The 12,922-nt window shown below is 22.9% G+C and overlaps 3 protein-coding genes across 4 annotated transcripts in view; 1 reads left to right on the top strand and 2 right to left on the bottom strand.

The window, feature by feature from the left end:
* LOC122718693 (nuclear pore complex protein Nup88) overlaps window positions 1–1,850 on the top strand; it is a 55,237-nt gene extending 53,387 nt beyond the window's left edge. The window contains exons 9-12 of the mRNA XM_043943954.1: window positions 932–1,036; window positions 1,102–1,328; window positions 1,461–1,706; window positions 1,787–1,850. Of these exons, the coding sequence (XP_043799889.1) occupies window positions 932–1,036; window positions 1,102–1,328; window positions 1,461–1,706; window positions 1,787–1,850 (642 nt within the window). The remainder of the gene's footprint in view (window positions 1–931; window positions 1,037–1,101; window positions 1,329–1,460; window positions 1,707–1,786) is intronic.
* Window positions 1,851–2,188: 338 nt separating this feature from the next.
* LOC122718646 lies at window positions 2,189–5,389 on the bottom strand. Its single transcript, XM_043943862.1, has 6 exons — window positions 5,044–5,389; window positions 4,230–4,520; window positions 3,994–4,102; window positions 3,538–3,885; window positions 3,152–3,473; window positions 2,189–2,993 (listed from the first exon to the last, which is right to left on the bottom strand). The coding sequence occupies exons 2-6, from the start codon at window positions 4,496–4,498 to the stop codon at window positions 2,461–2,463; spliced, it is 1,581 nt and encodes a 526-aa protein (XP_043799797.1). The 5' UTR covers window positions 4,499–4,520; window positions 5,044–5,389; the 3' UTR covers window positions 2,189–2,460.
* A 143-nt stretch (window positions 5,390–5,532) lies between these two features.
* Window positions 5,533–12,157, bottom strand: LOC122718645 (FK506-binding protein 15). 2 transcript variants are annotated; one of them, XM_043943860.1, is made up of 14 exons: window positions 12,138–12,157; window positions 9,135–9,193; window positions 8,910–9,030; window positions 8,467–8,628; window positions 7,845–8,364; window positions 7,565–7,768; window positions 7,417–7,452; window positions 7,136–7,300; window positions 6,869–7,051; window positions 6,592–6,805; window positions 6,252–6,511; window positions 6,049–6,174; window positions 5,806–5,946; window positions 5,534–5,714 (listed from the first exon to the last, which is right to left on the bottom strand). In XM_043943860.1, exons 1-14 carry the CDS (start codon window positions 12,140–12,142, stop codon window positions 5,637–5,639), a joined length of 2,274 nt encoding a protein of 757 aa, XP_043799795.1. In that variant the 5' UTR covers window positions 12,143–12,157; the 3' UTR covers window positions 5,534–5,636. The 2 variants fall into 2 exon arrangements, with proteins under 2 accessions (XP_043799796.1, XP_043799795.1); XM_043943861.1 differs by lacking the exon at window positions 7,417–7,452 and having other exon boundaries at window positions 5,533–5,714.
* Window positions 12,158–12,922: the final 765 nt, after the last annotated feature.

Here is a 12,922-nt window from a genome sequence, read left to right as displayed (position 1 = left end):
TATAATATATATTATTATTATTATATAATAATATATTATTATATATAATATATAAATTTTAAATATATATTTTTATTATATATATTTATTATTGTAGTTAATAGTTATAGTTAATAATTATTATAGTTAATAATATTAATAATATATAACATATTTAGTATTATTAATAAGTTTAATTTTTTTTAACAATTAAAAAACTATATAAAATCTTCTTTATTATTTAAAATTTATTAATAAAATTGATAAATAGACGGAATAAATTTATTTTCTTATTCGTTTAGCTCAAATAAAAATATCTATTCAAAAATATTGAACAAAAAGTTATCAGTTGTTTTTTGCATTATACAATTTTTTTTTTGTGTATGTTTGGGGAGGGGAGTTGTAACCATATTTAAAGAAAGAAATTAGATTTAAAAATAATAAAATATATATTCTTCATCTATTCTTCAAATTTTTCTCAAAAATATAGTTATTGACACTTAATTATTATTTGAATATTGTTAGTGCTTAAAATATTTTTTTATACATCTTTTTTAAATAAAAAATTTAAAAAAATCTTTTATAAAAGACGGATAAAAAAATATTCTGATTTAAATTTATTAAAAGAAAGGAAATCAAAAAGAAAAAAAATTATTTTATAGCTTATTTGAAAAAATCGTTCGTTATTTCATAATTAATTATTATATCACGTATAACATAGAAACTATAATATATAAAGACATAATTATACTTTTTTCAGTAAATGTATATATTTTGTAGTTGTCGATCAGTTTCACGCTTATTTTTAATAAAAGGTCAAGAATTTTTATAAAAAACATATGGGAACAAAGTATCGTGCCGAAATTTGCAAGATTAAAAAAAATTATTATATAAGAAAAAATAATATTATTTTTCAATAACCAATTAATAATTAACATTTTATTATCCAAAGGTGAATAAAGAGGAATTCGACGTGTACATAAAAAAATTATTAAAACATGAAACATCACAACCCCTCATCAAAGTTGGCTCGAAATCTCCACGAGAGAATTTGCAGGTATTGAACGAATAAAGAATTATATTAATTTAGATAAAAACTAAGCAAATGTTTTTTATTATTAGCTTTTATATCACGCGACGGATATTTTTCGTAAAGAACACTTTGTTAAACATGACACTGTACGAGAAGAAATCGGTAAAAAGGTGCGTGCGTTGAAAGTAATGAAAATCCAATTACTTAAAGATCTGGAGACTTTAATAGAAACGAAGAAAGAATTGCATCAAACTGCTGAACGATTGGCTGAACGTTATGAAGATATTAAAGATGAACAAGAGAAATTAGCACAAAAGTAAGTATCTCTTTTATTTTTAATCGCATTAAAAAATATTTGCGATATAATTTGAATGAGGGGAGGGGAAAGAAAGGATGCGAGAGAAAGAGAGAGTATATTTTATTATTATATAAATCTATGAATTTGTAGAGCAAAAGAGGTATTACGATTAGTAAATTACAAGGAGCCTTCTATGACTCCTATAGAAAGAGCAGAAGCAGAAGAATTAAGGAAAATGGAAATGAAAATAGAAGCAATGAAAATCAGACTTTTGGATTTAAAGAAAAAATCAGAACAAATTGGACATACAGAGAATAACGAAAGCATTGAAGATAAAAAAGAAATTGTTTTTAAAGATGATCAGGAAAAAATAATCAAAAACACTCTTGGACAAATGTATGTTTTTTTGCGTATCTTTATAAAAATATATTAATTAAAAATATAAATGATAAAATCTATTTTCTTTTATTTCACAGGGCAAAAGATATAAAAGAATTAATTATGGAAGTTAAAAAATTCGAGGAAGAAGTAAGTATTTAAATCGAATGATAAAAAAAAAAAAAAATATATTAATGCTAAATAATTGTAAAAATTTTACTATTTTACTAATTTAAAATATAAGATTTCATACAATAAAAAATGATTTTATTTGCAAAATAATTTATTATACTAGCTATACATTTGTATAGTATTATTATTTAGCCACATTATTAATGTAAAGAATACTTCCAAGAACTTCTCGCGTTGAAGAAAATCTTTTTTAAATATTAATATAGAATTTATTTAGAACATACACATATATCAGTTTTAATAAAAATAAAATCAACATTAAACAATAAAATATTAGATAGAATATCCTTATGTTATCTCAATTTCAAATAAATTTATCGAATGTGCAAAAAAATATACAAAAATGAGAAAGATAATAACTTAAAATCTTAAAGTAGAATAAGTCAGTTGTTTAATAATAATTGAATAAATGAGAAAAATATTTCTTTATAATATTTTTATCATTATGCATTGGTTGAAAAAATTAAAATTGTATTTTCAAAAATTATTTCCGTATAATTTTTGATAATAGAAAGAAAAAAATCTTAACAATGTGTCTGCCTATTATAATCACATTTCTTTGACCAATTATAAATATTGCTCAAGGTACAAAAATATAATGAGAAACATCGTTAGAATCTTCCATAACTTTTGATTGCAGCAATTTAATTTCGAGCCTCAATTTCTCTTTTTCCATTTCTTGTTTTCGTATCTCATTCGAATAACAATTCATTTGTAACTTTAACTTGTCCTTTTTAAGTTTTAACATTTCAGTTTCATGATATAACTTTCCTTTCTCTGCACGAAGAACTGCTAGTTGTTCCTGAAGTAATTGAGCACTAGCTTCATCTGAAAATATTACTTCAGGTGTATCGACATCCGGTTTCACTGTTGTCGTTGATTTTGAACCGATTATTTCACTCTCAGGTTCACTATCAGGCTCTGCCTCAACATTTGTAGCTTCTTTCATGATCCATATTCTAGAATCTGCAGTTTCATCAAAAGTATTTGATGGTGATTTTACTGGTTGTTGTTGCGATTGAGGTGTAAGAGACCTAGTAGTTTGTTGTTTCGGAGATGTAGATGTTCCTTTTACTTTTTCCATATTAGTCGTAGACGCGATGGTTTCAATATCTAAAATCAACATTATTATTATTATTGTTGTTGTTGTTGTTGTTGTTATTATTATCATTATTATTATTATTATTATTATTATTATTATTATATCACGAATTCTTTATCCTATATAAATATTAACATAAACATTGTTATCACAAATCAATTCATATTACCTCTAGTATTAGGAGATTGACTACCATCTACAGTATGTGACAAATGATTATTACAATAGGTATTAAATTCTCTTTCATCTACAAAAACAGAACCATCAGCGTTTACGATGGATTCAACAATTACAGATGGATCTCCATCTTGCATTACTAACTCCCCTACAATTTCACCATTTGCTGCTATAATATCCCCATCATTATTTGCCCTTAATAATTCTCCTTCTGTTGTATCAATTTCATCTACTACTTCTTCTTGAGTTAATTGACCGCTATAGGAATCATCACCGTCATTTCCTTCGCTTACTTCTAATTCGGTTGGTAATCCCTGAAAAATAATTTTTTTTTGTTTAATTATTATGTATTATTAAATCTTAAGAATTAAATCTTACATCTTGTCCCCAAGGAGATTCTTGTTCCTTTTTCATCCTTTTTATCGTCTGTGCAATTTCATCTTCAGATTCAGAATACATTTTCCTATCATTATTTTTACCTTGCATTTTCTCTATATCATGAATTTTTTTAAACAATTGATATGCTCTCTCAGGTGTTATATTCCTCTTTTGTTTATTGGCTGCTGCTATATTAAATAAATCTTTGGATCTAAGTATTTTGTTTGTTCGTAATCGTACATATTCTTTCAATCTTTTACGATCAATATGTAACTGCATGAGATCTTGTACTTCTTGTTTAATTTCGCCACATAATTTTCTTTCTTGTGGAAGATTCTTAAATAATTCCTAATTAAAAGGAATAAAATAGAATGAAATATTATATATATATATATATATATATATATATTGAAATATAAAATTTCAAATTAATATTATCTTATTATTATTATTTACCTCTGAAATTTCATGATTATGTTCATTATTGACACTAGTTACCTCTAATTTTGTACCATCTTTTGATGCTCTTAACATAATATGAGCAGGACAATTTGTTCTTATCGATCTAAGTGAAACAGTGATATTTTATAAATATATATTTAAAAATACGCTTATTTATATATATATATTTACTTCAAAATAATTATAATAACACGATCTAATGTAAATGACGTATAATTTTATAAACTAACTGAGACTGTCTTCTGCCAGCTCCACGAGGTAGAAATTTTTGACCACCATAAATACAAGCATATTTGACCGAATAATATTTTAAACGCTCGCTAATGGGACGAGCAGTTTTCATATGAGCTCCGCTAACTGTTCTACTATCTCTTCTCCAATAGTGAACTAGGCTACGCTTTGAAAATTTCTCCAATTTATGTTCCAATTCTTCATAACTATCAAACATTTCCCCCAAATGGAAAGATACATCTTCATCTTCCACAGTATTTATATCCATTATAAAAGATACAATTAACAATCTATTTTATAAATCATCATGTATTATTTATTAATCAAAAAATGTATATGTATATATATATATATATATATATAAAATGTATAAAAAAAGTTATAAATATTCTATAATTTTCGTATCGTTTTATATCGTTACATATTAAATGTCGCAAAAGCGAACATTTATCTGTTAAAATAACTAAATTTGATTTTATAATCTGTAAAGACAAAGTACGATACATTAAAAATAAAATGAAGGTTAGAATACATCGGGACAAATAAAATAACATCATTAAAATTTTTGTTTGCATTATTATTTAATTCGACTTCTATTAATGAAATAAATCTCGCGATAATAATACAATTCGAAGAAAAGCATTGTTTTTCTTATTCAAAACTTTAAGGTTAGATTTAAATTTGATTGGCGTGGTAGAAGCCAAGACGATGAAACCGTGAATACAGCCAGATAGATTTACTCAAGAGCCGGACAAAGACGGGCGGGATTTTTTGTCTCCTACTTATTTTCAATCTTTACAGTATGCGACTTACGTCCTATCATATTTTCTGTAGCATTCCTTCTTGCTTTTAATGTTTTATAATATTCAATTGTCACGAAAACATGTACCTTGATTTTACGCCATTTCTAATAGAGGACAAGTGACTGAACTACAGCGCAACTGTTGTAATTTATTCTCTATTCAAATATTTTTTACATTTCATATAATTAAATCAAGATTAAAATAATTCGTTTACTTTTCTCATGTAAATAAATTCATCTACAATTCTTTAAATTGATAAAAGTCGTATAAATTGTTGTATGACGTAATAACCTATCATTTAACATTACAACAAAAAACAAATTACCAATATATTTAAAATAATACTTGTTAACATGTGTGGAGATATATATATACACACACACACACACATATATATATATACATAATATATATATATATATACATTATTATTATTATTATTATTATTATTATTAAATTTATAAATATTATTATATTAATTTTTCAAAAAATTTTATGATATCTTTAGAAGATTTATAAATTTTTATAAATTATATATAAATTTTATTTTCATTGAATAAATTTTTATTTGGTTTCAAAATTTTTCGTAACGAAAAAAAATTATTAATGTAACCAATCATTTTCATACTCATTATCTATAGGGGGAACAGGGGGTGGTTCATTTTGCAATACAGAAGATACCTACAGAAAAAATATTTTAAGATATATATAAAATTTTATAAAATATGTAGAATTAAAAATAATTATATTTATATTATATATTTTTTTATACCTGTCCAAAATTAGAAATTTGTGATTCTGTATTGCATATTTTTAGATCATTAGTTTCTGTATTATTAGAAGAAGATAATTCTATTTTAATATCACACATATCATTCTCATCAGTATTATTTAAAACTTGTAATGTAACATTCTAAAATTATATTTTCGTTAAAAATTATAATAAAAAAAAAATCATACATTATAAAAACATTTATTTATTGATATATATATATATATATATGTATCTACTTACCTTTATTGTACTTGCTATTATTGTTTTTATATAATTTACAGAATAGGACTCATCTACAAATTTATCCAATAAAGTGTGATAAATTTTATTCATTATTTGTTTGATTTCCTTGTTCTTATTATCATTCTAAGAAATATAATTACAGATATAATTATAATTAAAATATCTCGGAAATAAAAAATGTCAAATAAAAATATCCTTACTTCTTTTAATTCTTTAGAATCTGTAATTTTTTCAGTAGTACTACATTGTTCGGAAAATTTAAGCACTTTATCTTCCAATATTGTTATTTCTTCTTGATATCTGCTATTAAGTTCTTTTGTTTCTTCCAAATTTTTTTTCATATTACAAAATGCAGTATCGGAATCTTTTAGAGATGCATTTAACTCTTTAATAATTTTATGCAAGTTTTCATTATCTTTTATTAAAGATTCTTTTTTAACTTCAAGATCTTTTACTTGTTCTGTACAAAATATATTTAATTTACATATATATTTTAACGCACTAATAACACAACTAATAATATACAAGTATTCATATTACCTTTTGCTTGTTTTAATTCTTTTTCCAATAAGCTCATTCTGTCTTTTATTTCATTTAACTCTATAAAACTATCACTAGTCATGTCAATATTTTTAGATAATTGACTATTCTTTTCTCCAGATGTATCCATGGCTAACAACATTTTCAAAGTAGCATCTAAAGTCGTTTTATCTTTTATAGGAGTTGTAGCATTTTGAATTTCAAAATGATGAAACTATAAAAGATATGTAATAATATTTTAATAAATAATATATAATTTATTCGATAGAATATGTACCTTATCCAATAATTTTTGTACATTATCAGCTATTTTAGACATTCCCATTCTGAGTTCTGCATTTGTCATTCTAGTTTCAGACAATAATATATTTAACCCTGGATCTATTATTGTTGGTATTGTTGAAGTTACAGTTTGTGATTGTAATGAATATATCTGACCATTCAAAGTGACAATATTTGGCTATAATAAATCTAAATATTAATTTTAAAGGATGCTAATTATCGTTTATAAATCAATTTTTCGAAAAAAATTTAATTTATATACTTGTATTTGTGTGGGAGACCATTGAGGAGAAGTAAATACAGATGAATTAACGAAAGATTTACAAGGAGCATTCGTCGTCGATATTTCAGTTTTTAATTTTGATTTCTTGTGTGAATTTTCCACTGGAGAATGTTTCTTTTGGAATTCTTCTTCTGACGATTCTATCTACAATGAAAAAAAAAAAAAATCATTGAATTATTGAAAGATAAATTAAATTAAAAATATAAAATTAAATTATAAATATGTTGATTAAAATATGTTGATTAAATATATTCACTTACTTTCTTTTGAATTTGAAATTTATTCGATACATCATCCTACAAATGTATATCTCATTATTTTTAATATAATTAAAATATATTTAATGATTTTATTCAATTACACGCATATTAATTAACACAATTAAATTAAACTTATACTTGAATATACCTCAGTATCTTCAGAATCTGTAGTGGTAGATGTAGGAATTTTTGGTAATATAGACTGTCCCATTTTAGCCATTCTTGATATAATAGAAGCTTTACCGCTTGTAATTGTATGCGAATGGACAGTTTCTGCAGGTGATTGTATATCCATTACTTCTACTTCTAATATAATATCTTTTTCTTTAGGAAATCCAGGTCCCAAACTAATCTGTAAAATAATTATATTTAAAATATGCATATATTCATAATTCATTGATATTTGTTAAAAAATTTTCATGTAAAACCTGTTTATTGGGAGGTACAAATAAAATTCGTTTTAATCCTTTATTACTTTCTAAAAAAGTTCTTTCCCAATTATCATCCATAGATATTTCTACCGTCATTGTTTGAAATGTTGTAGGAATGTTTTTAAGGGGTTGTGTTATTTCTGTTACAATGAAATATTTGATAAATACATTATCCCCCTCTCTTGCCGTTATATCTTTATTAGCAGGTGATAAATCCTGATAAAGTACATTTTCTATTTTTTTATTTTCTGAAAAATATCGAGCTAATCCTACTTCTTTAGCAAATTCTATACAGACATCATTATTTTCAAATAAAATCGACCAGTTTTTATTATTGCTATCATAATAACTTGAATAATTATTTGGTTGTATAATATATAAAAAGTTAGATGTCACGGTAACAACTGACACATGTTCTTGTTTGCTTTTATATAAAATAATTTGATATAATTTCGACGCAAAATTTCCTGTAAGAGCTATTCCAAGTTTTCCAATTGAAATATAAGCTCCGTTTTGTCTACAAATAACATTAATTATTATATGGAATATGAAAATGATAATTACAAAAAATAATAATAACAAAATAATAATAATAAAAAAATTCAATATAAAAACTTACAATTTAAATGCATGAACTGCTTTAGCTATTATAACTTCTGTTTTATTTGAAATTGTTTGAGTTAAAGTACGTGATGCATTTAATTTTTTAGAAACTTGTTTTGTCGAAGAACCACTATCTAATGTTTTAGCTTGTAATCCAAAAATAGCAGCTAAATTTGAGCTAGAAAATATTTATTTATTTATATGTATATATATATATATATATATATATATATGTGTGTGTGTGTGTGTGTGTATGCCTATTTATCATAATATTATCATTTTTTGCAATTATTAAGCAATATTAAAAATATATAAAAGTATTAAATAAAGATTAAAATAAATATAAAATATAACCTTACTTTAATTAATAATTTTTATATAAATATATTTTATATAGATACATTTTTTAACACCATATATATGATACATAACTAAAATTAATAATTTGTAAAAACATACCCTGCTGCTGGAAAAAAATCAGATTCATCATCATCGCGTAAAATTTTATCAAGATTTGGTATTTGATTTCCTACATTCATGTTTGAGTTAAATTTTTTAGGCGAAAAATTTTTTTTTAACACTAAAATAATAACAAAAATATAAATTTAAACTATTTATAAATACAAACACTTAGTAAATGACAGTTTGTTACTTATACAAACTAAGTAGATAAACAATACTTACTCACATGATTGATAAAATCACTGATAGATGGCGCGATAAATTTTGTTAATAGAAAAGAGCTTGATAAAATAGAAAATATTAAAGTATAGAAATTTATTATAAAAAATGTGAAATACAAAATAAAAAAAAATATATAAATAATCGTAATATTAAATTGTTTTACATTTTATTCAATTTAGATTATACTAAAATTTATATAATGAATATTAAATATATTATCATTATCATATAATTATAGACAAAAAACGAGTTAGACGTGACATCTTACGAGATTATGCATATTACGTGTTCTGAAATTGACATCACGAAAGACATGTCAATGTTTTTTTGTGCAACAAACATGTGCATCATAATCTAAATATAGATGTAAGATTAAATCATTCAAAAAATATAAAGTAAATATCTTTTTAATATTTATGTAAATATCTATGTTCAAAAAAATCTATTCAAGATTCATATAATATAGGATACTAGAAAGCCTTGATAAATATAGAAAAATTCGATTTAGATATAAGAAAGATTCGTTTCTAAGATTATAATCATCATTTTTTATTTTATATTAATATCATGATTGACTGACTATTGATTTCTCGATATTTACAGATGTTAATTTCATTCCTACACATGCTTGGTCATTTTTTACGAATTCTCTCAAAAATTCCAAATTATCTCTGAAAAATATATTCATACTTGCAGTCAATTAGCCAATATTATGTTTTATAAAATATATAATTATATATAAATATATAAATAATTATATAATATACTATTGAAATTATCTATATCTTATATGGTATATAATTATACATTATATTATATTAAATAATAATAATAATAATAAGGTTCGTTGCTTGTTAATAATGATTTCATTGCTTGAGATTGCTCGCGAAAATTTATTTATTTTCAAATAAATTTTTTTTTTTGTTGTATATTCAACTTTTGATCTTTGTGCAACATAAACAGCAAAAGCTATAAAAAAAAAACCAAAGCAGAATTAAACTTAAAAATAAAATTTAAATTAATCTAAAAAAATTTTATCAATTCTATTTTATATTTCTATTATAAATAAATAAAAAAAGATAATTAACGTTAAAAAAAAAAAAAGAAAAGAAAATGAACAAAATAAATTTCCTATAAAATATTATTTTATATTACTTTGTTCATCAACCATCTATTTATTTACAATATATTACTTTATCTATATATTTAATAAACAATATCCTTTATGTATGTAATTAGTTCTAAATATTGGAAAAATGTAATTGGCAACAATCGAATGTTTGAATTACGAAAATACGCAAGATTAGAAATCTTATTAGACATTACTTTTTTAATGTCCAAAAATCTATTTTTTCACACCTTAAAAGTTCTTTTAATGATAATTGCAGAGAGGCATATGGCAATGTTTTGGCTATAGATATGGCCAAAACTGCAGCTTGTTTATGTATCTAGTCTATCTATCTATCTACTTATCTAAAGTATAAGTATCTAGTACAAAGATCGATGATCGTTGAAGCGTGCTTATTAAAAAAATGTGCTTATTAAAAATTAAAAAACGTATTTCCTTACATTATGGGAGAATCCGCAATAATTTAATTGTCCCTACATATATTTTATATAATCAATATTTTTCTATAATGAAATCTTTTACTCTGAAATGAAATCTCTATAAAGAAAATAAATATAAACTTTAATACACATTAAAACATTTTAAACATCTTACCTATTCTAAAAATTCTTTTCATATTTCTAATTTCTACATATGAAAAATTAAATCGTTTATAAATCCTGCTTATTGCTTTGAAAATCTTTTCATAGAAACAATTTTTAAAGCATATGTAATACATAATAGAAAATGCAAATGATAATATAGAATGACTAATAAATGAAATCACATAACTATTAAGAATTTGATTGTTTAGAATGAGAAAATTTAGGGATGATAAGCAATTCATAGATCATCTTGCCTTGAAAAATATTGTTTTGAATGATATGATATGATTTATAAATCCAACTTATCAAAAAACTAAATCTTTCTTTGATCCTATTTTATCTATATCGTTGAATTTATATGTAAGTATATGTAAAGATACAATTCATATCTTGTATATTATGCGAATTGGATGTCACTGGATATGATCGCTGTTTTAGTTCTGTTTTGTCTTTTCCCTTTTTGAATCGCCATGAGATACGATATAGTGATCTCAGTGTACAACAAAAGCATCGGCATGATCCATATTTATATAACGTAGTTTATTCCTATTTCCTTTATTAAATATATTTTTTATTTTAATCATTTTACAATATATTTTCTAATAATAAACGTATAAAGTGTATGAATATATTAAATTGATCGTATTAAAATAAAACAATAATCTAGCTCAAATTTTATTTTAAAAATTCGTAATACGAATTAATAGTAATTCTATTGATTAAATAGACGAATAAAAAAGAAAATAAATTATTCCCATAAATGAAAATAATTATTAGTTACAATAATATTCAATAAATAATTGAACAAACGCATATTAAAAAAATAAAAATTATGAAATAACCACCATGTCGCATCTAAAGAAAAAAAAAAACCTTCTATCACAAATTTTTGCAACAGAATGACACTCCATATAGGTACTTATTTCGACGTATTGAATTACAAATTGGGAAAGGGATAATTCGACAAGTGAGAAATGTATCGAGCATGGTATCAATGCAAATTGTTTTTTGGAAAGACTTTTATAAATCATAATTTTCTGGAAAAATTATATTATAAGAAATGTTTTTGGCTTTCGAATATAAAATCAAAACAAATACAGAAATAATAACATACAAATTGAACATACACATTTAGGAAAGAAATGTGTGTGTGTGTGTGTGTGTGTGTGTGTGTGTATTTGTATATGAATTGATTGTATTAATATTGTTTTAATTTAAATCTTTATAAGCATAAAAATAAACAAATTTATAGTAACTATGTTTTTTGTCAAAATAAATAAAAAAACTTACCACATCTGAATGAAAATCGGATTATTATAGTAATTAATTATAATCTTAATTATAATGATGTGTTCAAGAACTATCACACTTTCAAAACCATCCTGTCTTCAAAGTAATTAAATCTACACTTTCAATTCTGGTATAATAATTAAAAAAATTCGTATTAATTAAAAAAAAAGTTTAATAATCTATAATTAAGCTTAATGATCGTAATACAATACTTTATCGATACAAATTTTACATAATTATGTACGGTGAAATGCGACCTGTCACTACGATTTTCAACTGTAAACCAATGCTATGCGCACTATGATGCGCATTGATTCGTATCGTTAGAAGCTTTTTGATTGGTTGGAGTAATACAATACGTTATTCACTTCAACTATTTAAGAAAATAGATATATTATATTTTAATTGCAGATTGTTATTATATTGAAATCTTATAAAAACATTTAAAAATCAATTAGAAAAATAATAATTATAGATTATTATTTTAATTTTACTTAATTTTATAATATTATAATATTCTAAAATAATATATAGAATATTAATAAAAATTTAATAGATTATATTAAGAATTATTTTACCAATAAATATTATTTAGTAATCAATTGTTTGTTGTCATAATCATCTAAAGTATATATGTACAAGAATGATCAAAACAAATATAGACTTTTGTATTTTGTTTATTTTAAATGTTTTGATGTATAATAAAATCAGATTTTAATCATTATTGATCGGATCGATACCAATACTATTGATAATATTTAAATAATTCGATATCAAAATACAAA

This window comes from Apis laboriosa, unplaced genomic scaffold, assembly GCF_014066325.1.
Source record: "Apis laboriosa isolate Shangri-la unplaced genomic scaffold, ASM1406632v1 scaffold68_cov148, whole genome shotgun sequence".
Classification (NCBI taxonomy): Eukaryota; Metazoa; Arthropoda; class Insecta; order Hymenoptera; family Apidae; genus Apis; species Apis laboriosa.
Note: the sequence above shows the minus strand (reverse complement) of the source record. Positions and strands in the feature narration are given on the sequence as shown.

Bases quoted from the DNA above. Each gene is read 5' to 3' on its own strand.
- LOC122718646 (XM_043943862.1), bottom strand. From the start codon at position 4,498: ATGGATATAAATACTGTGGAAGATGAAGATGTATCTTTCCATTTGGGG. The intron at 3,886-3,993 runs GTAAATAATAAT...CCTTTTAATTAG, and splicing joins ATAATCATGAAATTTCAGAG to GAATTATTTAAGAATCTTCC. The intron at 3,474-3,537 runs GTAAGATTTAAT...ATTATTTTTCAG, and splicing joins AATCTCCTTGGGGACAAGAT to GGATTACCAACCGAATTAGA.
- LOC122718645 (XM_043943860.1), bottom strand. The intron at 6,806-6,868 runs GTACATATTCTA...TATCTTTTATAG, and splicing joins TACAAAAATTATTGGATAAG to TTTCATCATTTTGAAATTCA. The intron at 6,175-6,251 runs GTAAGGATATTT...TATATTTCTTAG, and splicing joins ATTCTAAAGAATTAAAAGAA to AATGATAATAAGAACAAGGA.